We start from the raw sequence: 16,165 nt of genomic DNA on the forward strand, positions 1-16,165 counted from the left end.
GTCTAAGTGGGGCCGTTTGAAAGAGAAATACCATTCTGGGCACTACGTGGGTCTTAATTAAGGCTATCCGTCCCATTAATGACAATTGCATCTTGCCCCATTTCTCCAAATCTTTGTCTAGTTGCTCAGTTAATTTTAGATAGTTATCCGCCTTTATTGAGGAGCATCTATCAGACAGCCAAATCCCTAAATATTTGACTTTACGAACGACCTGGAGGCCCAAAGTGTTTTGTAATTCTAATTTTTGTATTTCCGTCATGTTTTTAACTATAATATTTGTTTTTTTCCTATTTATTTGTAATCCAGCCACCCCACCAATTGTATTATGTCAATAAGTCACCATCCAGAGGTTAATGACTCTTCCAGAACAAAGACCAGGTCGTCCGCAAACGCCTGGACCTTGTATTCTTGTTCTCTGATCTTCAATCCTCTTATGCTCACCTCTTGTCTTATTGACCTAAGTAAAGGTTCTAGCGTGAATATAAACAGCAATGGGGATGAATAGTTGAGAATTTAAATTCTACCATAAAAAAGTAAAATAAATAGAAGCATGGAATTCTACAAAGCCTCAGGAGACTGTGAAAAGAAGCACATGTGTTCAAAAACAATGAGATGGAACCAAACCCTTTAAAACACGAAAATAGTAAAATATTTAATGAAAAGGAGTAAAATGAGAAAATATCCACTTTGAAATAATGAACACCAAACTTTATTTCTACATAGAGCACTGGGTCTCACTGAGGACGACTAGAAGGCAAGAAATGAAAAACACTGCATGATTATTGCTGAAAATGGGAATATTTATTTATTTATTTATTTATTCATTCATTCATTCAATTTACACATCTACCCAACTCAACCAATTCACTCCTATTATGACCAGTTATAGCACTTGAGTAAGGCATTATTAAATGGATCTGTTTCTTCTTCTCTGTCATGTTTTATAAATATCATCAGATACTAAACATGCCTCAAGGATAAATATGTTTCCCATCCCTTCATGAATTAGAGGTTTTTGTTCCTTATCATATTTTCTTTACAATTAAGATGGGGCCTCAGAAGAATAATGTAGCATTTGGGGGAAAAGATACAAGCCAGGAGACCAGCCCCAGAGGCCAAGATGGAGAAGATCTCCACAGCCACCATGGACTTCCCTTTGGTGCTCAGGTAGGTGGGGAGGAAGGAGATCCAAACACTGCAAAAGACCAGCATGCTGAAAGTAATGAACTTGGCTTCGTTAAAGCTGTCGGGCAATTTCCTGGCCAAAAAGGCCATGATAAAACTCACGATGGCCAGAAAACCCAGGTAGGCCAGGACAGTGTAAAACATTGAATCTGAGCATTCATTACATTCCAAGATTGTCTCTCCTATCAAGGTGTGGAAATCCAAGTTAGGAAACGGGGGAGAGGTTATCAACCAGATGGCACAAAGAACTACTTGGACAAGAGGGCAGGATACAACAATGCAATTGGTCAGTGATTTTCCTAAGAATTTCCTTGTCTTGTTCCCTGGCTTGGTAGCCATGAAAGCCAGAACCACCATGACAGTTTTTGCCAAGACAGAGGAAACTGCAAGAGAAAAGAGAATGGCAAAGGCAGTTTGTCGGAAGAGACAGGTGAGCTTCCTCGGTTGACCAATGAAAAGGAATGAGCAGAGGAAGCAGAGCAGGAGGGAGACCAGGAGAAGATAGGTGAGATCTCGGTTGTTGGCCTTGACGATCGGTGTGTCATGATGTTTATAGAAAATTGCTAGGACTGCCAATGTGATCAAAGAGAGAAAAAGAGTAAGAGATGCTAAAGTGTATCCCAGGGTATTTTCATAGGAAAGGAAGTGGATCTTCTTGGCAATGCAGTGGTCTTTGTCCTTGTTGGGATATTGGTCTTCTGGACAAAGGTCACAGTGAACTGCATCTGAAAACAAGAATCTTTGTCTTAAGTATTTCAGAGGCACCCACAGTTAGCATTATCTCCAATCCAGCCTATGATCTCATGTGTGACTCTTTTCTGTTAGGTCCAATTCAAGAAGAATGTAAAGAAAGAATCCCATAGACAATTTAGGATGCCTTTAACAGCAAATTGTCCTTGATTCCAAATGCCTGAGAATTAAATGCCTGGAGATTAGATGTCCTTCTCCTGTCACTGGGCATTTATATTATTATTTTGGCTTTCTTTGTGAGTGAAAAATTGGCACTTCATTTTTTCCCCCTCTTTATATTTAAAGCCTCAGAAGATTGACTGATCTATCAGTCAGGAATCCTGCTATTTGCTGTTTTATCTCAGGGGTGAAATCCAGCAGGTTCTGACAGGTTCTGGAGAACCAGTAGTGGAAATTGTGAGCAGTTCAGAGAACCGGTAGCAGAAATTTTGAGTAGTTCAGAGAACTGGCAAATACCACCTTTGCCCGCCCCCAGAGTAGGTTGGGAATGGAGATTTTGCAATATCCTTCCTCTGGAGTGGGGTGGGAATGGAGAGTTTCCCCTGCCACGCCCACCAAGCCACACCCACCAAGCTACACCACACCGACAGAATCAGTGGTAAAAAAAATTGGATTTCACCAGTGCATTATCTGTTGTTGTGTCATAAGACCAGAAGGTGACACACACACACGGAGATGCACAAGTGCGCACACACAGAGATGTTGAACAGCAGTGGGTGAGGAAATGAGTCAATTTTTCCCATCATCCTCTCAGAATTTTTTTTTTTTTCAGAGAGGAGCTAACAGACATTGGTAGATGGATCCTTTTTCCTGACAGGCTACAAGTTTCCAGGGAGATTGAGGGTCCTGATAGAAGCAGCACTGTAAGTAATATCAGGCTTGAAAATCTGGACACACTGTGCCATTCATTCCGAAAAAGTATTAGTAGTTGGTTTTCCCATTGTTATGGAACAGGACGTATGGAAAGGACAGCCATTTTTTTTTACAAATTGCTGCTTTGAATCCACCCTGGGTGAGGAGAGCAGTCCTGCCAGGGTGGGAAGTCAGACTGTGCAGGCAGGACAATTTGTATCTGTATTCTGAAACGGGCCAAACCTAGCACTACTTAACTCTGTGGTTACTTCCCCAAACCCCCATAACTTTAACCTTAGACTGTCTACTGTTGACCTCACCCCACTCCTAAGTGGTCTATAAGGGGCGTGCATAAGAGCACCAATGGGCCTGTCCTACTGTCTCCATTTATTCATATCCTTATCCTCTATTTATAATCATGTTTATACTTATATCTGTTATCTTATACGTGTTTGCCAAATAAATAAATGACCAGAAAGCTCTTAATATTTTGATCTACTGAACGTCTTCCTTGATCCATTCGAAGGGTCCTCTACCTGTCTGATTAGAAATTACATTTTTTCCTTTATACTGTTTCCAGAAATCACCCAAAATTTCTTAGCATATTGATCCAATGAAGGGCTTCCTTGATCCTGAAAGTTCTACCTTTCCAGTATACTCTACCTGTCTGATTAGAAATGGCCCCTTCTGGACAAGGGGCACATTGGTAGCAGCAAATCTGCTCGCCCTCTGGGACATGTCTCCTCTCTCCTGCCTGGCACCTCTTCAGGCCACACCTGGCAAAGGGCACCTTCTAAAAGAGAAAAGAAAGACTGGAGATAGTGTTATTTGATCACCTGATTGTAGGGACTCTCCAATGGCCATGATTTTGAGGACCAGGCATAAGTAATCAGGCATTTGGTGCTGCCATGACTTCAAATGGTGACTAGAGGAATGGTTGATCAATGCAATTATGTTCTTGATTTCTGCCTTTGCGTTACAGTCACTCAATCAGAATCAGAACAGAGCTGGAAGAAACCTTGGAGGTCTTCTAGTCCGACTCCCTGCTCAAGCAGGAGACACTATAGGAGACACATTTCAGACAAGTGACTTTCTTATCTCATCTTAAAAGCCTCCAGTGATGAAGCACCTACAACGTCTGAAGGCAAGTTGTTCCATTGGTTAATTGTATTCACTGTTAGGAAGTTTCTCCTTAATTCTAGGTTGCTTCTCTCCTTGATTAGTTTCCATTCACTGTTTCTTGTCCTGCCTTCTGGTGTTTTGGAAAATACGTTGAACCCTCCTCTTTTTGGCAGCCTCTCAAATACTGGAAGACTGCTATCATGGCATCCCTGGTCCTTCTTTTCTCTAGACTAGCCATACCCAAGTCTTGCATCTGGTCTTCACATGCTTTAGCCTCCAGGCCTTTAAAGGTCTTAGTTGCTCTTCCCTGCACTTTTTCCAAAAATCTTTTTTTAAATGTGATGACCAGAACAGTCAGATGCAGTATTCTAGGTGTAGCCTTACTAAGACTTTGTAAAGCAGTGCTAATACTTTACATGATTTTGATTCTAACCTCTATGTTGCAATATTTTCAGGATCAGACTCAATAAATTTAGTAAGAGTTAAGAGTTCAAATATATCTCTCTTTATTTACACAAGGCATTCTATATTCACTGAATATTCACAGATAGAAGCGAGGAAAAGGGTGTATACAGCTCCTTATATATACAATGCGTGGAGCTAAGTATGGGAGTGGTGAATTATGAATACATTAAGAAGTGAAGAATAAATTAACCCCTGATACCCCGTTCATATACTATTTACACATTAGAGAATAAGGCATTTACATGTGACAAATCCCCCTCTAAATGCCGATTTGTTAAGCTACACCAATTACATTCAGATTCAGGACAACACAGGACATATAACTTGGAAGTCAAGTATTTATGCTGCTTAGAAGGTAGAGGCTTTGTCAGTATGTCAGCTAATTGTTCTGATGTTTCACAATGCACTGCTCTGATAAATCCATCTTGAGATAATTGTCTCACATGTTTAAATTTTATATCTATATGTCTGGACCTTTGTCCAATGGCGTCAGATCTAGATATTTCAATAGCTGCTTTATTGTCTTCATGTATAACAAAAGGTAAAGCAGGTTTTTTCCAAACATCTGAAATTAAATCATTAAACCATACAAGGTTATTTGCAGCTTTAGATAAACAAACATATTCTGCCTCTGTTGTTGAAGTGGCCACTAATTCTTGTTTGCCAGTGTACCAGTAAACTGGACAATCATTTAGGAGGAATACATAACCGGATGTACTTTTTCTACATGAGGTGTCTCCAGCCCAATCCGCATCTGCGTAACATGTGAGGTTTGGTTCCTTAACATTATTAGGTTCTAACATCAAACAAAAGTCTAATGTATTTTTCAAATATCTTAATATCCTTTTAACAGCTTCCCAATGGTACATTGTTGGTTTGCTGACATGTCTGGATAATAAATTGAGAGGTAAAGCGATATCAGGTCTTGTCCAGTTGGAAATATAAAGAAGTGAACCTATGACTGATCTATAAAACATGTTATCTTTGAATTCAGGGGATGATTCATCAGCATTTCTTAGGAAGTCAGTTTGCATAGGAGTGTCACAAGGTTTGGCACCACTTAGATTACATTTGTTTAAGAGCTCTATGATCTTATCTCTCTGAGTAAGTTTGAATCCTCTTTTTGTCTTATTAATTTGAACACCAAGATACTTATTTACTTTGCCTAAAGATTTCAATGAGAAATGTTCATTTAGCTTAGTTACAAATGTTTCTCTTCTCTCTTTATGTTTACCTATGTATAAAATGTCATCCACATAGATCAATACAAATTCTACATAATTATCACCTTTTTAAACAAAGAAACAGTTATCAGCAGTAGTAGCATTGAAATCCATAGTTTTAAGTACTTTTACTAAACAATCATACCATCGTTTACCAGATTGTTTTAACCCGTATAAACTCTTGTTTAACAACCAAGTCTCATTCTTGTTTGTATATTGACTGTGAGGTGCTCTTACATATATTTCCTTATCTAGTTTTGCGTGTAGATACGCAGTCTGTATGTCATATTGGAATACATCGAGATTGAGTGCTGATGCTACTACTAGAGCTGTTTTGACACTCTCTGTTCTTACTGTGGGGGAATACGTGTCAGTATAGTCCTCCGGATATTTCTGTGCATAACCTTGTGCAACTAGTCTGGCTTTGTATAATGTATTGCCTCCCTCTAAGTTTTTAATTTTATATATCCACCTAGTACCAATAATTGTTTTGTCTTTTGGAGCAATTGCAGGTGTAAATACATTTAATCCTTGTAAACTTTCCATCTCTTTTTTCATTGCTAATTCCCATTTTTCTTTTTCTTTACGAGGAAGTTTTAACACTTCCTCATATGTATTAGGTGTCGTTGATTCACCATCCATATGCATTATGTAATCCTTGTATTTATTTGGCATTTGATTTCTGGTGCTTCTAATTGTTTTTTCAGGTTTACTATTATTATCATGCAAATATCTTGCTTCCTTTTTTGTTAGTGTGTCTGTCTTTATTTTGTGTTGGCTATTTGTCCATGTTTTGGTTTTGTTTCTATGTTTGTTGTCATTTTGCTTTTCTATAATCCCTTTTTCTTGGGATTTTGCATCTTTGTTGTTACTTGGAAATATTTCATTAAGATGTATTTTAGACCAGTTGGCCTGCTCATGGAACACAGCTGTTCTGGAAACTATAAATTTGTTATTATTATCAATGAATCTGTATCCTTTAGTGCCTGTCTCATATCCCATAAATCTGAGCCTTATGGACACATTTTCTCCCTTTCTTCTTAATTGTTTAGGTATGTGTACGTCTGCAGTGACTCCAAACATGTGCATGTGTGCTAATTTTGGTTTCCTATTATACATCACTTCATATGGTGTCTTATTTACAATGCTGGACCAGGTTCTATTCTGTGTGTAATTGGAATAATGTAGGGCTTCTGACCAGAATTGTTTGCTTAAGCCAGCATCTTCCAATGTGCATCTAATCATGGTTTGTAACGTTGAGTTCTTCCTCTCTACAATTCCGTTCTGAAATGCAGAAAATGGGCTAGATGTGTAATGTAACATTCCTTTGTCCTTCAGCCATTGGGAGAATTCTTTAGACATGAATTCACATCCCCTATCTGTCATGATTTGTTTTATTTTGGTATTGTGTTGTGTTTCTACGCGCTTATAAAATTCTTTAAATTTCTGAAAAGTCTCATCTTTGTGTTTTAATGTATAAACAAACCCATAGCGACTGTAATCGTCCACTATGGTCAAGAAGTAACGTTTTCTATAAGTGATTGATGGAGTTAGTGGACCAACTAAGTCCATGTGTACTAAATCAAAAATTTTGTTGGTTGACCTAGTTGATTTCCTTGGTCTGGGGCTAGTTTTTAGTTTTGTAGACTTACATACTGAGCATTCCAAATAGTTTTCACAATTTTTTATTTTAACACCTTCTGCGTGTTCAGTCATTTTTTGTACTACAGGAAAACTGGCATGTCCTAACTTCCTATGTAAAATATGAGCGCACTCATCATGAATTGGCTTACCTATTTTTGGTTTTTTCTCATTATGTGCATCTTTGTGATCATGAGCTATTTTACATTCATCATTGTCACTATTGCTAATGTTTTCATCATCTACTTCAATACAATCTTCCATATTTGAATCAATGTTATGTAACCATTTTTCTTTTGTTATTAAATAAGGTAGACCCCCTTTAATCATCACGGTACCTATATCTGTTTTATTTTTCTCCAAGGTCGCTTTTCCTTTAGAAAAGACAATGTTAATATCAGAATCCCTGCTTAGTTTTATGGCACTTAGTATGTTATGAGGTATTTCGGGTATTAGTAATACCCCCTCTCTTTTTCCTAGGCCAGGTAAGGTTATATTCCCTCTACCTAATACTTGAACTTTTTCTTGGTTAGCTACCTTTATTACAAATTTATCTTCTACAAATGAAGATAGTATATTTTTGTTATTGGTGGTGTGATTAGTTGCTCCAGAATCAATAAGCCAATTATTGTTCTCAGATTGTTGTATGTTAGTGTTGTCTTGTTTATTTAATCCATTCAGTGAACCAGATTTTCTATCCTTTGAATTACCTCTGCCCCCTCTATTCTCTTTGTAATTTGGCGGGCTTCTATATCTATGTCTATCAATGGAAGACTGTCTGTAATTGTATTTGTTTCTGTATTGTGACCTATGTCTTTCTTTTGAAATTTTGGGGCAATCTCTTCTATTGTGTTCCCTAGATCCACAGTTGTGGCATCTAAATGTTTCATTATATTTTTCTTGAAAAGCTACTTTTCTATATGGTTTGTGTTCTACGTGATTGTTAGAGCGACTCCTCCTTGAATTGTCTCCAGCTATTAACTTATTGGATAGACTTTCTATGGATAAGTATCCTAGATTGATTGTGTCTAAATGTGACATATAATTATCCCATGATGGGTCAAGTGAGTTGATGATAACACTTTTCATTGTTTGATCTGAAATCACCTCCCCCCTTAAATGCAGTTCAGCTCTTATTTTGTTTAAAGATATTAAGTGCTCACTTATGGAAACCCCTGGCTTTATCCTAGATGAAAAGAAATCTTTAGACATCCTTGTGGTAGTAGCTACACTGTCACTGTGAAATAGATTGAACATGCATTGAATAATTTCTGAAACAGTCAGATTTTGCTGAATGCTGTGGTACATAGCAGGAGATACACTAGAAATTAATAAGAAAAATGCTCTATGGTGTAAACAGTCTAATTTTAGAGTCCAAGGTCTTTTTGGGGGACTAGTGATAAAAAACAGTAAGTTTTCTTTCATAAAGACAACCTGGAGCTGCTGATACCATTCTTGTAAATTAATGCCATCTATCCTCAGCTTTGGGAAGTCACTGGGCAAATTTCCGACATTATTAGGTCCATTACTTACAACCTGAGGTAGTCCGTGGTCTCGTAAATGCAGAAAGTTACAAAACGGCATGGGGATGCTCGCAACGAGCCTGCACGGTCTTCTCAGCAATTCATGTCTTCCTGGGCCGTTTGCGTAGTCTCGCGCATGCGCGTTGTCCATTTCGTCCCTGGAGTCGTCGTGAGAGGTTCTCGTCGTTGCGGCTCGCTCGTTCTGTTCTTCCTCAGATGAATCGGTCTCTGGCTCGATCTTGGGAGTCCTGACGATGTCGGCTGTCCTTTTTCTTCTTTTGAGAGCGTTGGTGCTTGCATCGGTTTGTGGCATGGGGCGGTATCGGCAGGGCTCTCTGGGTTCGGGCGTCGTCGCTCTCGTATTCAGGATGGGAGCGGGTAGATTTTGAGGCATTGGCTTGCTTGCTTGTTTCTTAGTTAGTTTCTTGGTAATTTTTAGTTTTGGCCCAAATGCAGCAAAAAGCGTTTTCATTGCTGATTTTATCTGATTATCTGTTGAATCACTTTCACTTTCCGATTCTGATTCTTCTGAGGTGTTTGAATTTTCTTTTTCGTTTTCGTTGTCTGGTAATGTTTTTCGCGCCAGAAATTTTGAATCGAGCTTTCTGATTGGCTCTGCTTCGCTCACCCTGGAGGTCTGTTGAAACCAAGATGGCTGCCATTCAAAATTTCGCGCGGGGTCACCGTTTTTCTTCTTCATAGTATTTTTTTCTGTAGTCATATCACTCACTATTTTTGGGTCTTTTGGTTTTTCAGTAGTGATGTGCTTCTCTCTCGCTGCTCCGCTGTTTTTCAGCATATCTTGGAGGTTCGCGATGAGGCTTTCATCATTCTTCTGGCTCTTTAATAGTTTAAATATCTCTGACCTGAGTTCGTTGTTTTCTATTTTGATTTCCTCCCGATCATCATTTTCATCTATTATTTCTTCGTCTTCAGTGGTGTATTCTTCGGATTCTTTCGAAATCGCGTTTGTGGATTCGTCGATTATTTCTTGATCCGTTTCCATTTCTTTGCTGTATGCCCTGGTGTTGGGCCTATCTCTCTTAGACATTTTTTTTATAGATTTTTTTTATTGAGTCAATTAACCATCCTCTGCTACCAGCTTGTTGCAATATTTTCAGGATCAGACTCAATAAATTTAGTAAGAGTTAAGAGTTCAAATATATCTCTCTTTATTTACACAAGGCATTCTATATTCACTGAATATTCACAGATAGAAGCAAGGAAAAGGGTGTATACAGCTCCTTATATATACAATGGGTGGAGCTAAGTATGGGAGTGGTGAATTATGAATACATTAAGAAGTGAAGAATAAATTAACCCCTGATACCCCGTTCATATACTATTTACATATTAGAGAATAAGGCATTTACATGTGACACTCTATTTATACAACCAAGAATTGTATATTCAAACATGAATCTGATTCATGAAAGCAGATCCTTCACCACACACATGTTACCCTTTGTGAGTCAATCTACTTTCCAGAGAAGGACATTCTGCATCCTCATGAGAGAATGAATCTTTCCCTAAATTCAGAACATCTCCTTCCAGCCTACCTTTGTGGCCCAGATAATTGCTTCCAGGTCAATGGTGAAATCCTGGCCTGGGGGAGCCCGGGGGTCTATTTGCCCAACTTTCACTGGGACATAAGAGAGATTGGGGAAAAAAATCCAATTGAGAAGATCATATTGAGCTGATGCCAATCCATCTTCTGAGAAGAAGACTTCATCTCCAGCAATGCTGTTGAAGTGGACATTTTTCAAATAGGGAAGAAGCTGAAAGAAAAAAAGATACTTAGGAACTGGGATAATTAAAAATTACAAGCCATGGCTTCTATCATTCTATGATAACTAACATTTTAGGAGATAATTGGAAGCCTGTAAAGCTAAACTTGTTAGTGTGTTGGATTTTTGAGTGATCAGAAGCTGTATCAAATCACAGGAATGTATCATGGAGATTCATAAAGGCTTCTTTTCACACAACAATCTTAGGAGTACAATAAATCTTATAGTGAACAATTGGTCTGTGTTCACACAAGATGCTAAGCAACAGAAAAATAAAGAAGAAAAATCCATCCCAGTTTCAATCCGGGAGGAAAATGCTGGAAATAAAATGGAGGCTGGCTACAAGATTTATTTGGTTTTCTAGAAACTTCAGTCACAGCAGCATGTTTCTGGGGTGGCTAACCAATTGGCTGAGTGAGTGGATGGATTTTTATAGGGTTCTGGGGTTTGGTGATTGAGATGCTCCAGGGGTGTTGTGCAAGGTAGTGTGCCTTGTGTCTTTTGCTATTCTAATGGTGGTGGGTAAATCTTTATATGTCCTAAAGGTCACGTCCTTTATTTGAGTTGGGGAATGTAAATTCTTAATCCCATCAGCTTCAGCCTTCTATGGGAGCTGTGGCTGAAGGAGTTTTGTTTATGAATAGATTTATTTATTTATTTATTTATTAGATTTTTATACCGCCCCCTCTCCCGAAGGACTCGGGGCGGTGAACAGCCAAAGTTAAAAACATACAATATAAACAATTAAAATACGTTTAAAACAGAATTAAATCTAAAGTGGCTCCCCAATTTAAAATGCCTTACCCATACCCCTATAAAAAGACGAATTTAAAATTTAAAAATTTAAAATTTCCACATTTAAAAAGGGGGAAGATTTAGGCCAGGCCAGCTTGATAAAATAGAAAAGTCTTAAGCGCGCGGCGGAAGGTGCGCAGATCCGGGATCCTACGTATCTCCGGGGGGAGCTCGTTCCAAATCGTAGGTGCCCCCACAGAGAAGGCTCTCCCCCTAGGGGCCGACAGCCGACATTGTTTGGCCGACGGCACCCGGAGGAGCCCCTCTCTATGGGAGCATACTGGCCGGTGGGAGGCTATTGGTGGTAGCAGGCGGTCCCGTAAATCACCAGGTCCTAAGCCATGGAGCGCTTTGAAGGTGATAACCAAAACCTTGAAGCGCACTCGGAAGACCACCGGGAGCCAGTGCAGCTCGCGCAGGAGAGGTGTCACATGGGAACTCCATGTCGCTCCCATCACCACCCACGGGGCCGCACTCTGCGCCAGTTGGAGCCTCCGAGTGCACCTCAAGGGGAGCCCCATGTAGAGAGCGTTGCAGTAATCCAGACGAGAAGTAACGAGGGCATGAGTGACTGTGTGTAGGGAGTCCCGATCTAGATAGGGACGCAACTGGCGGATCAGGCGAACCTGATGAAAAATCCTCCCGGACACGCCGTCACATGCTCTTCTAACGACAGCCGTGAATCCAGGAGGACACCCAAGTTGCGAGCCCCATCCGTGGGGGCCAATGATTCGCCCCCAATAGTCAGCGATGGCATTAGCTGCCTATATCGGGACATCGGAAACCACAGCCACTCGGTCTTGGATGGGTTGAGCCTGAGCCTGTTCCTCCCCATCCAGATCCGTACGGCCTCCAGGCACTGGGACATCACTTCAAGGGCATCGTTGGGGTGGTCCGGGGTGGAGATGTACAGCTGGGTGTCATCCGCGTACTGATGGTACTTCACCCCAAAACCACGGATGATCTCGCCCAGCGGCTTTACATAAATGTTGAACAAAAGGGGCGAGAGGATCAATCCCTGCGGCACCCCACATATGAGGGGCCTCGGGGTCGACCTCTGCCCCCCTGTCAACACAGACTGCGACTGGTTGGAGAGAAAGGAGGAGAACCACCTTAATACGGTGCCTCCCACCCCCAACTCTTCCAACCGGTGCAGCATGATACCATGGTCGATGGTATCAAAAGCCGCTGAGAGATCTAACAGGACCAGGACAGAGGAGCAGCCCCTGTCCCGAGCCCTCCAGAGATCATCAACCAACGCGACCAATGCCGTTTCCGTGCTGTATCCAGGCCTGAAACCCGACTGGAACGGATCCAGATACGACCCAGACTTTCTTAATAGGTACAAAATATCCATCTCTAAAGAAGTAAGCTTGAGGCTATGGCAGGAAGACTGGGGCTGCTTTCTGCCTTTGTTAGGATTTTTTTCTCCATTTCTCCTTTGGGGAAATATAATATTCTGCCTCTTTTAATATTCCCCAATATATTTCATTCCGTAGGAGGTGGACGCTTCCCACAGAAGCTAAACTGAATTGTCTTTTTACAGGCTGGATTCAGACTATGTTCAAAATGAAACTTAGGTGGCTCTGCAAATGTGGCCAGTGGGTTTTCTACTGATACTTTGAAGCATCTTGTACAAAGGAACTCAGATTATCATCTTGCGTTGGCTGACATCTCTTCCTTGGAATGGGAAACTCAGGGAACTTTTCAGATCTTTATAGGAAAAACTTTTTCTAGGGATCTCATGGAAAACTGGCTTAGTTTACTTCTCCCTCCTACTTCTTCATCAAAACATTATACGTAATTCATTTTACCATATTGTAAATAATTGGAATTTTTATTTGTTTTGAAAAATAGTTGGATGGGTAGTGTGAAAATTGTCTATGGAGATTCTCAGTCATCTCGGTTGTCCCAAAGGTGCCTTTTCAGAAGGAAACTGGACTTTGTTTTTTCTTTGAAGACATTTCACTTCTCATCCAAGAAACCTCTTCAGCTCTGACTGGATGGTGGGGAATGGAAGGATTCATACTTCTTACAGACAGCTGCTCTTTTGCATCCTTTTAGAGAGTTGATGAGGGCACTTGGAGGTTAATTGCTGGGCAGAAAACATCCTTCAGCCAAGAAGGATCCACACCCATTTTTACTACTCAAGTGACCCCGAGGACACAGATAAGCCTCCAAGTGGCCTCAACATTCTCTGTAAAATAATGCAAATGAATAACTGTGTGCAAGGAATATAAGTGTGGAAATATTTACTAAGTCGATCAAGAAACATCCATGGGATCTTTCTTCTCTAAAGATCTTTCAAATAAATGAAAGGTCACTGAGATTACCTGCCATGGTTGCACACTTGAGATCCTCTTTCTAAGCCTCATCATGGCTGGTCGTGCTCCTGAGCCATGCATGGTATCTAATGCATGTGCCACAGCATAAATGGCATTGTAGATATTGTAGCTGAAATCCATCATGCTCACTTCAAACATGTAAGATGGCAGAGTCTGTAAATTCTCCTTTCCCGTACAGGGTTTTTTCCCCTTTTGAGGGATCTCTCCTGGTTTGTGGATCTTGCAGCCAAAGGCCTGTTCCCACCATGGAGGGAGAAAGACATCTCCTTGGGGGTTCAAGGGGTCTAAAGACAGAAGAAAGTGCCTGAATTCTGGGACATCGTGGCTATGATCCCTGAAATGCAAAGCACCATGGAAAGGCGTTATGACTTGAAATAATTCCTTAGGTTCCAGTGCACTAACGTCCCAATGAGAAGTCAGGATCCAAACTTTTCCAAATGGCACCTTAGTCTGATGTTCATATACGGACAAAGTGATATATAGAGTTATAATTTTACTGGAGTCTCCAAACAAAACAATCACTTCAAGTTTAAACCACGTTTGGAAAAATAATATTAATGTGGTTATCGTATTCATCTCAATATTTAACATTTTAGTGAAGGCCGGGCAGATCTCCTTCTCCTTGAGCATTGGCATCAGAGTTGAGATGAAATGTTCTCCCTTGTCAGTTTCTGGGGCCACCAGCCCAACCCAGTTCCACTGGAAATACAGGAGCAGCTGGATTAAACCCACATACTGAGAAGATTCCTTGGGATTAATCCGGAAGAAGGAAGGGAAAATCTTTCTGTCTCCTGGAGTGATTTTGAAAAAATCAAAACCAAACTGCAGAAAGGGAGAATCTTGTTTTAGAAAGGAGTTTTTGAAAACAAGTTCAAAAGTTATGCTGATGTAAAGGGTCACCATCCTGTGGTTTTTGGCTCCACCAGTCAAGCTGTTTGACTTTGGTTGGAGTGAGAGTTTTCTATTTACGTTACAGTACAAAATGTCTTCAAGGAAAAACAAAGGAAGTCCAGTTGCTTCTTGAAAAAAGCACCTCTGGGACACCTATGACATAGTTTGCCTCCCTCTGGCATGTGAGAAGCCAAGAGAACAAACCATCAACCTGATTCACACAATAAATTGGACTGAAGAGTGGCTACATTTAGAAAGAATCAGTCAGGAAGGAAATCATGGACTGAATTGTTTCAGAAAGACCTTATTGTTGACCTCTTTGTCATGGGGGTAACAAGAAAAATATCCTGACAGACAAAATTCAAAAATAAATTATTCAACTCTTGCATGAGTTCTCCAAATCATGGACCCCTGATTGTCCAAAAATACCATTGACTTCGTCTTTGGATTCTGAGTGCGCTTCTGTTCTGTATATGCTCCCTACTGATATCCCTTGAAACCCCCTTACCTGTGGGACCTTGAAGATGCTGAAGATGGAGGCCATCTGCTTTGAGGATTTGGTGTTGAGATCTCCGATGACAGAGAGCAGAGGGTCCAGCTTTTCACATTTGTAATCTGGAACCATTCGTCCTCGTGTAGACAGCAGAGAGAGGCTGTTCCAGGAAATCCTCCTAAAAATATGTCTATTGTCATAGATATGGAAGCCAAGTGTGATGTTGGGGAGGATGGCCAAATCCTTGTTGATCTTTGTTACTGCATGTACCAAGGCAAGAAAGTGCTGGTAGTTCTTGGAGACAATACTATAATGATAAAACGCTTTGAAATATTACAGGGAAATTTGTGTGTTGTGATGTACTTTTCCTTCTCTGTGTGTGTGTGTGTGTTATGTATTTTCTCCTAGACTTTGGGATAGGGGAATCCTTTTCCTGTGATCCTTTAGTCAAAAATTGTGGTTAAAATATTTTATAGATGGTACTCTCCTAACATCATGGTAAGTGCAAATAACGGCTGAAATTACTAAAGGACATTTAAAAAGAGCATTAATGATTCCAAAGGTAGGTTTGCCTTTTTTTAAAAAAAATACAGAATAATAGACTTGGGACACCGGAGGTCTTCTAGTCCAAAACCCTGCTGGAGCTGGAGACCAAACAGCATTCCAGACAAATGGTTGTCCAGTCTCTTTTTGAAAACCTTCAGTGATGGTACAACCACAGCTTCTGAAGGCAACCTATTCCATTGGTTAATTCCTCTCACCATTAGGAAATTTCTTCTTAGTTCTAGGTTTCTCTTCTCCTTGGTTAGTTTACAATTATTGTTTCTTGTCTTGCTTTTGGTGCTTTTGAAAATAGTTTGATCCCCTCTTCTTTGTAGGAGCCCCTCAAATATTAGAACAGTGCTAAATCTGTTTTCTAAAAACACCTCCATTCTGTAAAAGGACTAGCCTTTTCTTTGAGCTTTCCATCATGACCTTCTGTAAAATTTAAATTATAATGAAAAGAAGGATTAGGGGTGAGATGATAGCAGTGTTCCAAAATCTTAGGGGCTGCCACAAAGAAGGAGTCAAGCTATTCTCTAAAGCACCCGAG

The 16,165-nt window shown here is 40.2% G+C and overlaps 1 protein-coding gene across 1 annotated transcript; it reads right to left on the reverse strand.

Annotated features, from left to right (window-relative positions):
• Window positions 1-978: 978 nt before the first annotated feature.
• Window positions 979-14,591, reverse strand: LOC148116270 (vomeronasal type-2 receptor 26-like). The gene is made up of 4 exons (XM_087883570.1): window positions 13,677-14,591; window positions 10,321-10,539; window positions 3,451-3,580; window positions 979-1,910 (listed from the first exon to the last, which is right to left on the reverse strand). The coding sequence occupies exons 1-4, from the start codon at window positions 14,589-14,591 to the stop codon at window positions 1,006-1,008; spliced, it is 2,169 nt and encodes a 722-aa protein (XP_087739696.1). The 3' UTR covers window positions 979-1,005.
• Window positions 14,592-16,165: the final 1,574 nt, after the last annotated feature.

This window comes from Pantherophis guttatus, chromosome 1 (assembly GCF_059756535.1).
Source record: "Pantherophis guttatus breed Tessera chromosome 1, ASM5975653v1, whole genome shotgun sequence".
Classification (NCBI taxonomy): domain Eukaryota; kingdom Metazoa; phylum Chordata; class Lepidosauria; order Squamata; family Colubridae; genus Pantherophis; species Pantherophis guttatus.